Source organism: Eupeodes corollae, chromosome 1 (genome assembly GCF_945859685.1).
Source record: "Eupeodes corollae chromosome 1, idEupCoro1.1, whole genome shotgun sequence".
Lineage (NCBI taxonomy): Eukaryota > Metazoa > Arthropoda > Insecta > Diptera > Syrphidae > Eupeodes > Eupeodes corollae.
In genome coordinates this window covers 98,516,056-98,530,451 of record NC_079147.1, presented here as the reverse complement: position 1 = coordinate 98,530,451, position 14,396 = coordinate 98,516,056, and the positions used below count along the sequence as shown (strand labels likewise).

The following is a 14,396-nucleotide window of genomic DNA, read 5'->3' as shown; positions in this document are numbered from 1 at the left end:
CAGATAGACAATATACTTTTAATGGCTATATGTGGTCCAAATTTCAAGGTTAAAACTCGACAACAACCACACCACGGAATTGTAATGTATCACATGGTGATCATAAAAATGGAAAACATATCCTTCTTCCTTCTAATACAGCACACCAACATAGACACAGCATTATGGTTCACGAAAATGGCCATTACAAAAAAAAAAGATATAGACTGACGTGGCTTTAATCGATTTTTCTGATAGATTGCGTGTATGTTTCCTGTGCGGAATTGAATTATGAAATATAACATTAAAAAAATCACACACCAACATAAATAAATAACCCAACAAGGATCTTAACACACCACAGCATAAGAGCAAAGGATAAAAAGAAGTGAGAAGTGTCAAGATAAGAATTCGAAAGATGTACAAAAATGTGTTAATCCTGTAAGAGGGCTTCTTTTCCTATTTTCCAAAATATAAATGTAACTCACACTCTTTTATTTTAATAACCAGCACAACACACCGACAACACAGGAAAAGGAAATCACAATCTTTACTTAGTGTCCTTAAAGTGAGATATTTTTTAAGGATATGTTCGCTTAATACGGAGTAGCACTAGAACGTTATATTAGACTGTTATTGACGATGTTTTTCTGCGGAATATCAAGGTAGAACTAACTGAAACTGAATACTGGGATACACGACGTCGACGACAGCCCAAAAAGTGACATTCCTATTTTTCTGCTGCATAGACATACCAACAATTTATACACATTCAATGACTAACAGAAAAGGAGCAATACACATGACAGGGTGTAGAAATAGGTATACTTATATTTTGCGTCCATTGATAATGATTATCTTTATTTGGGGTGACCAGCAGTATGGTTTTTCTTTTTGGTGATGTAGACGTGTAGTAAAATGTATTAGTGGAAAAAAGGGTGTGGCGACCATCGCAGCGACATCTAGTCCTGACAACAAAAACTCTTGAGATGGGATTACAACAAACAAGGAGAAATCTTAAAGTAGCGATTGGTTCTAGACAACTGTCTGGAAAAACGATTCAGTTTTTTTTTTGAAATTGAAAAACTATCTCACATTAATAACATATTTTGTAAATTTTAAGTAACAAATAATTTTAAGTAAACTTTATAAGACTTTGATATTTTTGGGACTGAATAATTATAATAGTGCCTAGAGCATATAAGGGTATCACCTAAAAGGTTTGTAAAAGAGGCTGCGAGATGCGACCCTTTCCTTTCGTGCCTTTAAAAGCCTACACCTGACAGTTTTTCTAGTAACCCAAATTGACAATGAAAAGTATGCAATGAACAAATTAAATACAACTTAATTGAAACCGATGGCATTATTGGTATCATTTACACTTTTAAAATTGTTTAAAAATAAACGGTGATTGAGAACTTTAAAAAAAAAAAACGCATAAAATTTGCAAAATCTCAGCGATTCTTTATTTGAAACGTTAGATTGGTCCATGACATTTACTTTTTGAAGATAATTTCATTTAAATGTTGACCGCGGCTGCGTCTTAGGTGGTCCATTCCGAAAGTCCAATTTTGGGTAACTTTTTCGAGCATTTCGGCCGGAATAGCCTGAATTTCTTCGGAAATGTTGTCTTCCAAAGATGGAATAGTTGCTGGCTTATTTGTGTAGACTTTAGACTTGACGTAGCCCCACAAAAAATCGCATGATCTTGGTGGCCAACTTACCGGTCCATTCCTTGAGATGAATTGTTCTCCGAAGTTTTCCCTCAAAATGGCCATAGAATCGCGAGCTGTGTGGCATGTAGCTCCATCTTGTTGAAACCACATGTCAACCAAGTTCAGTTCTTCCATTTTTGGCAACAAAAAGTTTGTTAGCATTGAACGATACCGATCGCCATTCACCGTAACGTTGCGTCCAACAGCATCTTTGAAAAAATACGGTCCAATGATTCCACCAGCGTACAAACCACACCAAACAGTGCATTTTTCGGGATGCATGGGCAGTTCTTGAACGGCTTCTGGTTGCTCTTCACTCCAAATGCGGCAATTTTGCTTATTTACGTAGCCATTCAACCAGAAATGAGCCTCATCGCTGAACAAAATTTGTCGATAAAAAAGCGGATTTTCTGCCAACTTTTCTAGGGTCCATTCACTGAAAATTCGACGTTGTGGCAGATCGTTCGGCTTCAGTTCTTGCACGAGCTGTATTTTATACGGTTTTACACCAAGATCTTTGCGTAAAATCTTCCATGTGGTCGAATAACACAAACCCAATTGCTGCGAACGGCGACGAATCGACATTTCACGGTCTTCAGCAACACTCTCAGAAACAGACGCAATATTCCCTTCTGTACGCACTGTACGCATTCGTGTGGTTGGTTTAGTTTAATGTCCAATAAAGTAAACTGAGTGCGAAACTTGGTCACAATCGCATTAATTGTTTGCTCACTTGGTCGATTATGTAGACCATAAATCGGACGTAAAGCGCGAAACACATTTAGAACCGAACACTGATTTTGGTAATAAAATTCAATGATTTGCAAGCGTTGCTCGTTAGTAAGTCTATTCATGATGAAATGTCAAAGCATACTGAGCATCTTTCTCTTTGACACCATGTCTGAAATCCCGCGTTATCTGTCAAATACTAATGCATGAAAATCCTAACCTCAAAAAAATCACTCTTTAGTAGTTTAAAAAAACACTCACTACAAGTTGGTGTTTATTATCTGTACAACAAAATTTACTCAAAGTACATGTCTTAGCTGGTTCCTGAGATATATGGATATATTCCCATGTCGAAAAAAAACAGTTAAAGAAAAAACTCCTATGAGAACCGTTTGGCAATATGAGAAACGAACTGGGACGGTCTCAATGAATTCTTCAGAAACTTTAACTGCTCACTATGCTTCCTCGATAGTGACGTGGATTTCAGCGCAGAAATGGTAACAAATTTAATTCTTTGTGGAATGAGAAATTTTATCCCGAATAGAGTGAAATCTATCAAACCCAAAGAGAACTCATGGTTTGATTCGAGCTGTAAAGAGGTTATTAGGTCAAGAGATGTAAGTTTCCGTTGTTATAAAGCCAACCCGACTGAGGAAAACCGGAATAAGTTTAAACAAGCTAGAAAGACCTGTAATGGTCATATTCGACGAACCAAATTTTTGCATGATTAGGAATTAAGGCAAAAAATACTACAATGTCCCAAAGGTAGTACAAATTTCTGGTCATTTGTAAAAAACGTACGAAACACTAAGTCACGCTCGTCCAAAATGACACTCCCTATGTAAGCTCGATTGATAAAGCCAATTGGCTTTCAGAACATTTTGCTGTTAATGCGACGCTATCGGATAGTGGCATGAGTCCTCCTGTTCTTGAGAGCGTAAGTGATTCTATGGGACGAATCTTCTTTCGCACTCGTGCAGTCGAAAGAGTTCTGAAGGACCTTGACGTACACAAATCCGCTGGCCTGGATAGTATCTCCCCAATTGTTCTGAAGAGGTGTTCTTCATCGCTGGCAAAACCACTGCGCAAGCTTTTCCATCTTTCCTACTCTACAGGTCTCTTTCCGAGCGGATGGAAAATAGCATTTGTCCAGCCTGTCCCTAAAAAAGGCGTATTCTCTTCTCCCTCTATCTATCGTCCAATAGCACTCACGTCCCTTCTTTCCAAGGTCATGTAAACGCAGTATGGTTTTCGTAGCAATAGGTCCACTGGTGATCTCATGGTTCATCTCACCGAACAGTGGAACAAATCTTTACATCGTTTTGGAGAAAGTAAGATTATATCACTTCATATTTCAAAAGCATTTGATAGAGTTTGGTACCAAGCTCTCTTATCGAAAATGCGTGCTTTTGGTATTGATGAATCTCTTCTTTGTTGGATTAGAAATTACCTTTCTAACCGTTCAATACAAGTTGTATTGGATGGTTTCAAGTCTGAAATTCATAAAATAAATGCTGGTGTACCCCAGGGCTCGGTTTTGTCTCCGACTCTCTTCCTTATATTCATAAACGATCTTTTGTCTGTCACTTCTAATCCATTAAACTGTTTCGCCGATGACAGTACCCTCAGCTTTTCATATTCGTTTCTAGATTCACATCCTTGTCCTTCGGATGTGGAATTTAAACGGCAGCGTATGATAAGCTCATTAAATTCTGATCTTGACAGCAATGTCCAATGGGGAATCAAAAACCGTGTAGAATTTAATGCTTCGAAAACTCAATGTTGTCTCCTGTCGTTAAAGCGTAACCCACCCCCGATGCCGCTATCTATAAGCGGCACTTGCATCCAGGAAACTAATCAACTATCAGTACTCGGTATGTGTATTACAGACCACCTCTTATGAAATGACCACATATTCGATATCGCCAAAAATGCTGCCAGGTGCTTAGGATTTCTCGGAAGATGCAAGAAATTTTTCACCCCTTCTGATCTGGCTATAATCTACAAAGCTTTTATCCGTCAAAAGCTTGAATATAATATATCTGGGCAGGTGCCCCCAAAACAAGTTTAAATGTCTTGGATAGAATTCAAAAAAGGGCTTTAAAAATGATAGGCGACAGAACTATAATGGACACATTTACATCGCTAGAACACCGTCGCAACGTTTCATGCCTTTCGTTGTTTTATAGATATTTTTACAAACAATGTTCTGTTGAATTAGCCAGTTGCATTCCACCCCTTAAACAATTCAGCCGTAATACTCGCATTTCTAGGAATGCTCATCAGTTTACCCTTGAGCTCAATTTCGGGCGTACTGTCAAGTACTGAGATTCTTTCTTAAATCACACATCGAGAATGTGGAATGCTTTGGCCAACTCTGTTTTTCCATCCCACTTTGATGTTCAGAACTTTAAGACCAATGTGCACCTGTATCTCCTTTTAAATCCTTCTCTATTTTTCTTACGCTCGCACTGTGTTTAAATATAAACATATAAAGGGTACTAATAACCCCTTGAGTGCTTGTGAATTTAAAAAAAAAAGAAGATATTCTCAACGTATTAAATTTCTTAAAAAAGTAATTGAAATCCATTTTTGACTTATGCCTTTCAGAAGAGTTATTTTCAATTAATATGCCTACTTTTCTATAACGTCGGAAATTTCAGTAACTGCTTAAATATTTTACGAGTTTATTTTAGTCACCGGAAACCAGTTGTTTTTTTAGACGTGTGGTTTTCAAAAACAAATACAACGCATATTATTAAATTCCGATAGTTAGTTATTGTAATCGGTTAATATCCTGAGATAAGGAGTAAGAAAAGAGTTACATATTCTAAAAGTAAATGTCAAAATATGTAACTAGATAAATCGTACGGATTACAAAATGAGAAGTTAAAAAGGAACTTATCAATTTTTGACAATTTTTGACTGCTTTAACAAATGAGAAAACGAAAACATGTTTAGAGTTTGTTTTAGTAACTGAAAAGCAGCAGGAAGGAAAAACACATGGCTTTCATATGAATCTTGGGCAAGGATCAACGAACGCAAACAGTTAAGGGCTCGAATAACTGCTGCAAAAGAGGAAGAAAGAAACGAGCTGGAGTCCTCGTATCGCATGAAAAAGAGAGAGATTCCCCGCAGTGTGTGCAAGCGTAACTACATCAACGCATTGGCGCAAGAAGCAGAAGTTGCTACAGACAAGTGCGACAGCAGGACCGTTTACAGAATAATCAAAGAGCTGACCGGTACACACACCTCAAAGCAACGCCTTGTGAAAGAAGAAGACGGTGCTGTGATAAGTTCGGTGGATGCGAAAGTCAGAAGGTGGAAAGAACACTTTTCCTCGGTTTTAAACCGAGTGTTTACAAACAATGTGCAGCCGATACCTTTTGAAGCGCACCTCCCAGTTGAGATAATATCGTCGCCGCAATTAAGAACAACAAAGCGGTAATATTTGATGATATTCTGGTTGATTTTTTACAAGCAGCGCCAACGTCATCAGCGAACTGATTCATCCGCTCATAACAGAAGCCTGGACCACCGAAAGCTTCCCCCATGAGTAAAAGACGGTAATTATCGTCAAGCTTACAAAAAAAGGAGATCTTAACAGCTTAAGAACAAAGCTACGACTGTTTCGCACAAATGTCGAATCTATACTTCTTTATTGGGTAGCACTTGGAAGATTACTTCAGACATAACAAGAAAGCTGCAAACCTTTGTGAATAGATGTTTTCGTAACAAAACAAGGATTTTTTGTCCAAACTGTATATCAAATGAGGTCCTTCATAGAAGGACAGGTCAGGAACATATAAAATCTATAATACGAAGACGTAAGTGGCAAAGAATTGCACATACGCTTTGAAACTGTAACGACTGCAATGCAGTGGAATCCGCTCGAACAAGAAGGAAGAAGAGCTGGACGACTGAGAAGCAAATGGCGCAGGAAAGTCGAGGCGGAAACAGTGTCACTAGGCAAGAGTTGGAGGGAGATGAAACACATTTCCGGAAACCGTACGCGATGGCACGTAGGCATAGTAGAGGCCCTATGCCCCTTAAGGGGTTCCCAATGGGCTTAACAGGCCTGAGGACTTAAGAAAGTAAGTAAGTAAGTAACTGAAAAGCAGTTGATATTAAAATGTTTTTTTTAAAGAAACCCTTTAGATTAACGCAGTGTTTCTTTGAATGTGTTGAAGTTGGTCCTAAAGCCATAGAATTTTAAAACCACTATGAAAGTTTTTAGAAACAATGATTAATGATAGTAAGATATTATTTCTTTAAATAACTATATTGCGCCCCGAGATTAATACGAAAATGTTTGAATCTTTTTTCAAGCCTATAATCGTTTACACTCAATTGTTTTGCCACTATGGTCACGATTTAAATGTTCACGAGCAAAACTGTCCATGAGCAATCTCAAAAAAAGTGCCCAATCTCATAAGTGAAAAGCTACTACTGTTTGACATCACTCGAAAACATCTTTTAGAATATGAATTGAGATCGGTATCGTGAGCGTTGGTTGTTTTGTGGCGATGTAGGTAGATTTTAGAAAAAAGTTAATTTTATATACGTATTGTTTTTAGCGTTTCAATGTTGAAAAGTTAAACTGTCAAGGCTTAAAGAATATACTTTTGTTAAAGGTTTTTTTTACCAGCTAGAGAGATACGTGTAATGGTTGGTACCCATTTGTTCAAAAATTATCTTCAATATATGATATTATCGGCAAGTGTATTTACATACCTGAAATAGAAACCTTTATTTTACTTATACAAAAATTTCACAAATTAGGGAATATTTAGTGTTCAGGTATACCTGTGTTTAAAAACAGCATTAATCCTTTTATTAGTACATTGTAATTTCAAACATGAAATACCAAGCTTCTTTGTTTATTAATAATGTTCAACAAAATCCCTAAATATATGTTTTTAAAAACATTTTCACGACGTTTCAAGATCCGTAGAATGTAAATAAATGATTTTTAGAAAGATGTCTGTGTGTACGTGTTTACGTACTTCGAGAAGATTTTTCCTTCATCCATATCTCAAGAACCAGAAGAGATATCGACTTCAAATTTATTTTTTTTATTTTGTTACACGAATAATAATACAGAAAACTGCAGAAAGGGCTCGCTAAAAAATTGAGAGGGTGTTTTTTTTTTTAAATACCAATTTAAAAAAAGAAAGTGGAAATTTGGTTAACCCATCTAATCCCTATAATGCTAGCGACTCAATTGTACTTTATATTATATATGTGACGTGATAAAAAAAAATTAATACAATTTTGAAAAACAAAATCAATTAACAGATTCGATTAAATTAAAAAGAAAAAAATAACTGTCACCTCGAATATTTTTTGAACTAAAAATAAATTTATCTCTAAAGTAATTTTATGCAACAAAGTATAACGTTTTCAAAATCTGGAATACTGTTGAGAAAAATCAAGTTGACAGTTTTTTTTACAAAAAATAAAAACCTAAAGAAAACATTACTAAAAGATGGTAACAATTAATTTTGACTCAAATATCTTTTCAAAAATTTAAGATATTGGCTTCAAACTAATTTCAACTCATAGAAAATATTCTTTTCGACATCCAGCATATTTTTCATTATAATTACAAAAATAATACGCTAAATTGATAAAAATGTATATTCGATTCTAGATACCTCCTGAATAAATGAAGGTATTGACTTCAAAATGATTTTATTCTGTGATAAGTTTTATTAGAAAAAAATAATATGTCTTTATTTATAGAAGAAATACAAATTTTCAAGTATTGTTACTAAAATTGGTAAAAATTGGTTTCGACTAAAAATCTCGAAAAAAATCATGAAACATTCTGGTCTTCGGCAACAGTTTCACTTAGAGCAGCGATATTTTCAGTGGTACGCGAAACGGTGATGCACAGGCCTTACAATATCCATAACCAATCCAGACTCTTCAAATTTCTTCACAATTTTGCCAATGGCTTGAATATTTGGACGATTATGTAAACTATAATTTCCTCTTAAAGCACGATTTGTAGTTGTGGCAGAATCACCAATTGTGTAGAAGGTTTTAACAATTATTACGCGTTTTTCAATAGTTAAGCGATCTATTTGCCTAAATGTCAGACTTTCAACTGAAAAAAATTAGTTTAACAGTTTCGTTTGACAGATGTGAATTTCCAGGCCTAAAACTTTGAAAGCGAAAAATTTATAACCCGTTACATTGTAACGTGATACCAATTTTGTATTAATCTGGAAAACATCAACTAACTGTTTGCATATCAGTTAAAATTTGAATACATATAGAAAGATTACTTCCAAATTAATTGTAATTGTAAAATTTTTAGAAAAATTAAAAAAGACAGTTTTGTTCACAAAATCCAAAAACTTTGAAAAAAATACTACTAAAAGTTGGTAATAATTGATTTCCGATTCGAACATTTTGACATCAATTACAGATGTTTACAGCTTATTAATTGTATTCTTAAAATTAAAAATTTGTATCACTTTGTAGTTTTTTTAAATATAGAATAAAAATTTACACAAAATTCGTAAAACCTCATTTGCGACTCGAACATCTCCAGAATAATGAAGTTACTGACTTCAAAATTATTTAATTCTTTACAGAATGTTTTTGACATAACGTTATATACTCAGAAAAATAAAATTCGCATACAAAACTTCAAGTTATCAGTGTAAGTCGCCAGAAAATTGAATGATTCGTATGAAACCGTTACGTATTTGAGAACTCAAAACTATGATCTAAAAACATCTCATCGCTGACTTAATGAGAAAATTATTTGAACAACCCAAAACTTGTTTTTTTAATTTAAAAAATGTTGACCGATCCGTTATTATGGTTTTGTCAAATAGGTGACTCCATAATGGCATCATCGAGCTCCGTTTTCCCAACAAGGAGATTCTACTCAATTCCTGACGATGGCTCAGAAAGTGAACAGGATATACGAATGGATCCACGGAATAAGAAGAGGTGGTTTCTGAAACAAGTGATTTCAACTCTGAAGATGAAGAGCTTTTAGCTAGTTTCGTGCCAACAAAAAAAAATGCAACAGAAGAAACAGCAGAACATAATTTGGAGTGATACAAATCTTGGTACGTACAAAGAAGAAGATTTCCCCTTTTTAGAAAACAGATACTTCCAGATACCATGTCGCAGTTTGAGACTAAAGCTGAGTTGTTCTCGTTTTTTTTTTACCGAAAATTTGATTCAAACGATAGTCGATGAATCTAACCGAAAAGCTTTACAAAGCAATATAAACAAACCGGCAAATATAACAGTACAAAAAACGGAGACATTTGTTGGTATTTGCGTGTTTATGTCCTTGGTGAAATTACATTCAACAAGACATAAAGCGATATCTCCACTTTTTCGACAACCATAAGTTTATTGGCCCGGACATGATAAACTTTTTAAAGTAAGGTCTCTTCTTAGTAAAATAAGAGATCGGCTTCTTCTTATTCCAAAGGAAGAATTCCTTGCTGTTGACGAGCAAACAATTCCTACAAAATGCCGGCATGAACTGAAGTTGTACAACCCAAAGAAACCTGAAAAATGGGGTTATAAGAATCTGGTCCTAAGTGGGGTGTCTGGGTTAGGCTATGACTTAGATCTTTTTGATGGAGATAAAAGTAATACATATTCAAAAGATGCTCCTGACGTTGGTGTTGAGTGGAAATGTTGTTTCACAATTGACTACCATTGTACCAATAATCCAAAGCTTCAGGAACATTTGACCAAAACGGGACTGCTTCTATTACGAACGGTAAGATTGAACAGATTGTTGCTCCCACAGAAAAGAAAATGCGAAAGAAGGGTGGCGGATATATGATCGAAAGAGTGGCAGATATCGATGGTGAAAAAGTATCCTTTGTATCGTGGTACGACAACAAAGTTGTAAACATGGTATCAACTTTTGTTTGATACTGCAGAATGGGAGGTTTTGATCTCCTTGATTCGATGATTGGGCTTTACCGGATCGGAATCCGATCCCAAAAAATGTTCTCAAATTTCTTGGACCCTTGCGTAGTAAATGCATGGATTTATGGCGTAAGAAAAGTGACGTGTACATGCCTTTATTCGACTTCAAGATGGCAGTAGCCGAGCATTTCTGCAGAGTTGGCAAAACATTTAACAAAAAGAAGGGTCGACCAGCTTCCATCACTGGTACTCCAAAAAGCACGAAAATAACTTTGGATTCCAGTCCATCGACCTCAACCCAGAAAAAAGCTAAGAAAGCTTTGACGCGGCCCACTTTTGAATGTATGTAGTTGATGGTTACTTTAGAAATCTAGCAAGAAAATAAAATCGGCCTGAGTTATGCATGAAAAACCGTTATTCATACATATTTTTATTTCCTAACCCAGTTAAGGACACGAAACAATTTAAAATGTTGGTTATAAGTACGAATATTTAATTGACGAAGTTTCATAGCCTTTGTTATGGAAGATTACATGACTTTTTTTTACAATTTGAAAGTCAAATGTTACAAAAAGTAACATTTCCGTCATATAACTTTGCATAACCCTCAATAAGGCCAAAATTAAGATAATTGTATTTCAAAACTTTCAACTAGATTTATCATAGTAACCTGGTCACCCCTTTTGGGCATCACTAGGGAACGATAAGAAATGAAAGTCGCATGTCTATGACTAAGTATGATCCACAACAAACGACTGTGCAGTGGAGATTATTACTAAGGAGGGTGCTGGTGGGGATTCAAAGAATTCAAGGATAATTATACGTATTATAATAATTTATTTTATTTTATCCTGTATTCAATTTGTCGCATAAAACTTTTAGATGAATTTTTCAATTCTAAATACGTACGTTTATATTTTTGTTTGTACACATATTGGCCAAATTAAGAAGAACATAATGTTTTGTATTGGATTTGAAAATTTTTCAAGGAAATTGACAAAGAAACAACAACCTTTTTTCTTATTTTGAAACTTCTGGATTGTTGTTTTGTTTTTATTTTAGTTCATAAAAATAATAATTTATTAAAGAAAAAGATGATGTATGTAGGTAAACCATCTCTTAAGAAATTGTTTGTGGTTCGGACAAGGATAATGTAGAATAGAGATTTGTTTGTCCTGGACATGAAACGTGCGAATGTTTATACAATTGTGGTTTGCCACGTATAAAGTAATTATAAAGAGTATAATGTCTCCTTTTGGAATATCTGCTTGTCACATGCATGCACGAGTGAGTGACAGATTTCTCAAGGATACTTATAGATATACTTACACACAGAAAGGAGTGGCTTTTGTTTTGAAAAATTTAACTTAAAAGCTTAATTTTTTTAACACTGCGTCGACGACCGAAACGCACGTGTTGATACAAAACAAATAGAAAACAAAATAATAGAAGAACTGTTGAATGGGAAAAGGATGTCCTTGGACAAATGTTATTTATTGACCATCAACATTTTTTTGGGAGGAACATACACTTTTTAAGTAATTAGTTACATTTCATTAAAGGCAGTGAGTGGGCAGTCTATGCGGCTTGGTAGGAACATGATAAGCACAAAAAATATAGTATAAGTGTCAAGTTTAGAAGAAAATTAATTAGGTTCTTATTAATTAATTGTTATAATATCGAATTTTTACGTTTTACAATAACGTTTTTTAAATAAAGTTTAAGAATTGACAACCTTTAAGGTTGGGGGTTTTGCCATCGGGGTAACTTCCAGACCACGTAAAAATATCCTAGTTGTGAAGCACCAACAAGCCTCGGACACGAAAGGATTTGCGGATGACAAACCAAGCAAAAAAAAATAAGGACAACAAACTACGGACATGAACGTGGAATGTTAGATCCCTTAATAGACCACCTGAAGCCGAACAGTTAACCGAAGCCCTAAACTGCTGTTAGCAATATCCATATAACCATACAATCCAAGAAGTGCGTTGAGCGCATCACGACAATCCGGATCAAGGCTAAATTTACCAATATAAGACTGGGTGCATGCCCCAACGGAGGAGAAAGATAAAGACAACAAAGACATGTTCTTCGAGCTCTTGGACAAGACACAAAATTGTCTTTGCAGAATCTTAATATCCACAAGGGGACATGAACTGAACATCTTCTGATCAATTAACTGTCAACTAGATTGACCACATTGCAATTGACGCACGACACTTCTCCAGTATACAGGATGTCCGAAATTTTCGAGATGTCAGGACAGGAACAAGGTTCGTAAATTTTAACAAAAGGTACAAAAAACCTCCCAAAAGTACCAGGCACGAACCGAAGCCTGTAAAGACGATCAGGAGAATATCGTAGTAGAACAGTAGTCAATTATAGGAATATGAAAAAACCACTTCTATAAAGTATATTACGGCAATGACGAATCGAATTTCGCTGCAAGGGAGATAGAACCACTCAATCTAGGTGAAGCAGTTCAACAAGTCCCCCTATTCGACCTCGACAAAGTGGAGATAGCTATATCTAAGCGCAAGTCCAACAAAGCTGCTGGAGTTATTCAAAGCAACAGTCGACGACTTGGTAGGGAGCAAAGAAAGATAACATGCCCGATGAGTGGAATCTCAGCTTGTTTTCCCAAAACTCAAGACCCTCTGATTGCACTAACTACAGAGGCATCAATTTCCTGAACATTGCATATAAGATTGTCTCTGCCGCATTATATGAACGTCTGAAGCTTTTCGTCAAGAACCTGATAGGTCCTTATCAGTGCGGCTTCAGACCAGGAAAGTCCACTATGGACCAAATCACACTACCGCAGATCTTGAAAAACCCAGGAGCTTTATCTATTTTAAAGCCGCGTATGACATCATCCATAGGCAAAAGCTTTACAAAGGTATGTAAAATTTTAACATCCCTGTCATACTAATCCGATACAGCCCGTACAGCTCGTCGTTCCATCTTATCCTATAATCCCCTTCGATGCATACGGGACCGTAGATCACAAGAAGAACTTTTCTCAGGACAGACTTTTGAAAGATAGTGCCTCTATTGTTGACGTGTGAGCTGTGCACTATTCAGTTCGATGTTAAAAAAATCTAATGACATCGCATCACCTTGTCTAAAACCATTTTTGACATCGAAAGGTTCTGTAAAGTTGTTTCCAATTTTTATGGAGCAGCAGAATTCATAATGGTCATCGTACGCAAACGGACGAGTTTGGAAGGGAAGCCAAAACTATACAGCTCGTCCCTGTATATGCGGCCTTGAAATCGATGAAAAGATGGTGGGTGTCGATTTGGTGTTCTTGGGTTTTTCCAGGATCTGCCGTAATGTGAATATTTGGTCAACTGTGGACTTTCCTTTTCTAAAACCACACTGATAAGAACCTATCAGGTTGTTGACGATGGGCTTTACACGTTCACATATTACGGCAGAGAAGATTTTATAGGCGATTTTAAGTAGACTGATTCACTATAGTTGGTGGACCTCCTTGTTTCAGGATCTGGCAAAAAATTCTGAGGTTCCACTCGTCGGGCTTGCTTTCTTTCGACCATATCTTACAGATAAGTTGGTGTATACTGCTAACCAAATTATCTCCAGCTCCTTTAAAAAGTTCAGCATTCAAGCCATCCCCTCCAGCGGATCTATTAGACTTCAGCTTAGATAAAGCAATCTTGACTTCCTCTAAGTCGGGAGGAGAGGATTGTTGGCTTTCGTCGTCTATGTTGAACGGATCATCCTGCCTGACAATGGAATTCAGTTCGTCGTCGCAATCATACAGGCTGCAAAAGTGATCCTTTTATATCCCCAGCATTGACTGCGGTTACACTATGATGTTTCCACTTTCGTTTTAGCAGTCTTCACTTCTAGGTTTATGTACTTGTGAATTTCGTTTCACCTGTTCATAAAACTTTCGAACTTCAGCTCTCATCCTTTTATGCAGCGCCGCTTTGCGTGTCTGTTGTTTGGCTGCATTTGCCTGCCGACATTCCTTATCAAACCAGGTTTCCCTTGTTGGTGGCTGCTCGAAACCCAGCACGTCAGAGG

General features: G+C 36.2%; 2 protein-coding genes across 3 annotated transcripts in view; one reads left to right on the top strand and one right to left on the bottom strand.

The window, feature by feature from the left end:
• Nucleotides 1–14,396, bottom strand: part of LOC129939005 (calcyphosin-like protein) — a 115,430-nt gene that overhangs the window by 21,132 nt on the left and 79,902 nt on the right. Inside the window, exon 1 of one of the 2 annotated variants that reach the window (XM_056046856.1) lies at nt 468–693. The exons of the other annotated variant lie outside the window; for it this stretch is intronic. The gene's annotated coding sequence lies outside the window, so the exon portion shown is untranslated. Of the gene's footprint in view, nt 1–467; nt 694–14,396 lie in introns of those variants that run through there. 2 annotated transcript variants of the gene reach the window in all.
• LOC129941939 (uncharacterized) lies at nt 9,286–10,343 on the top strand. Its single transcript, XM_056050723.1, has 3 exons — nt 9,286–9,408; nt 9,889–10,051; nt 10,141–10,343. Exons 1-3 carry the CDS (start codon nt 9,286–9,288, stop codon nt 10,341–10,343), a joined length of 489 nt encoding a protein of 162 aa, XP_055906698.1.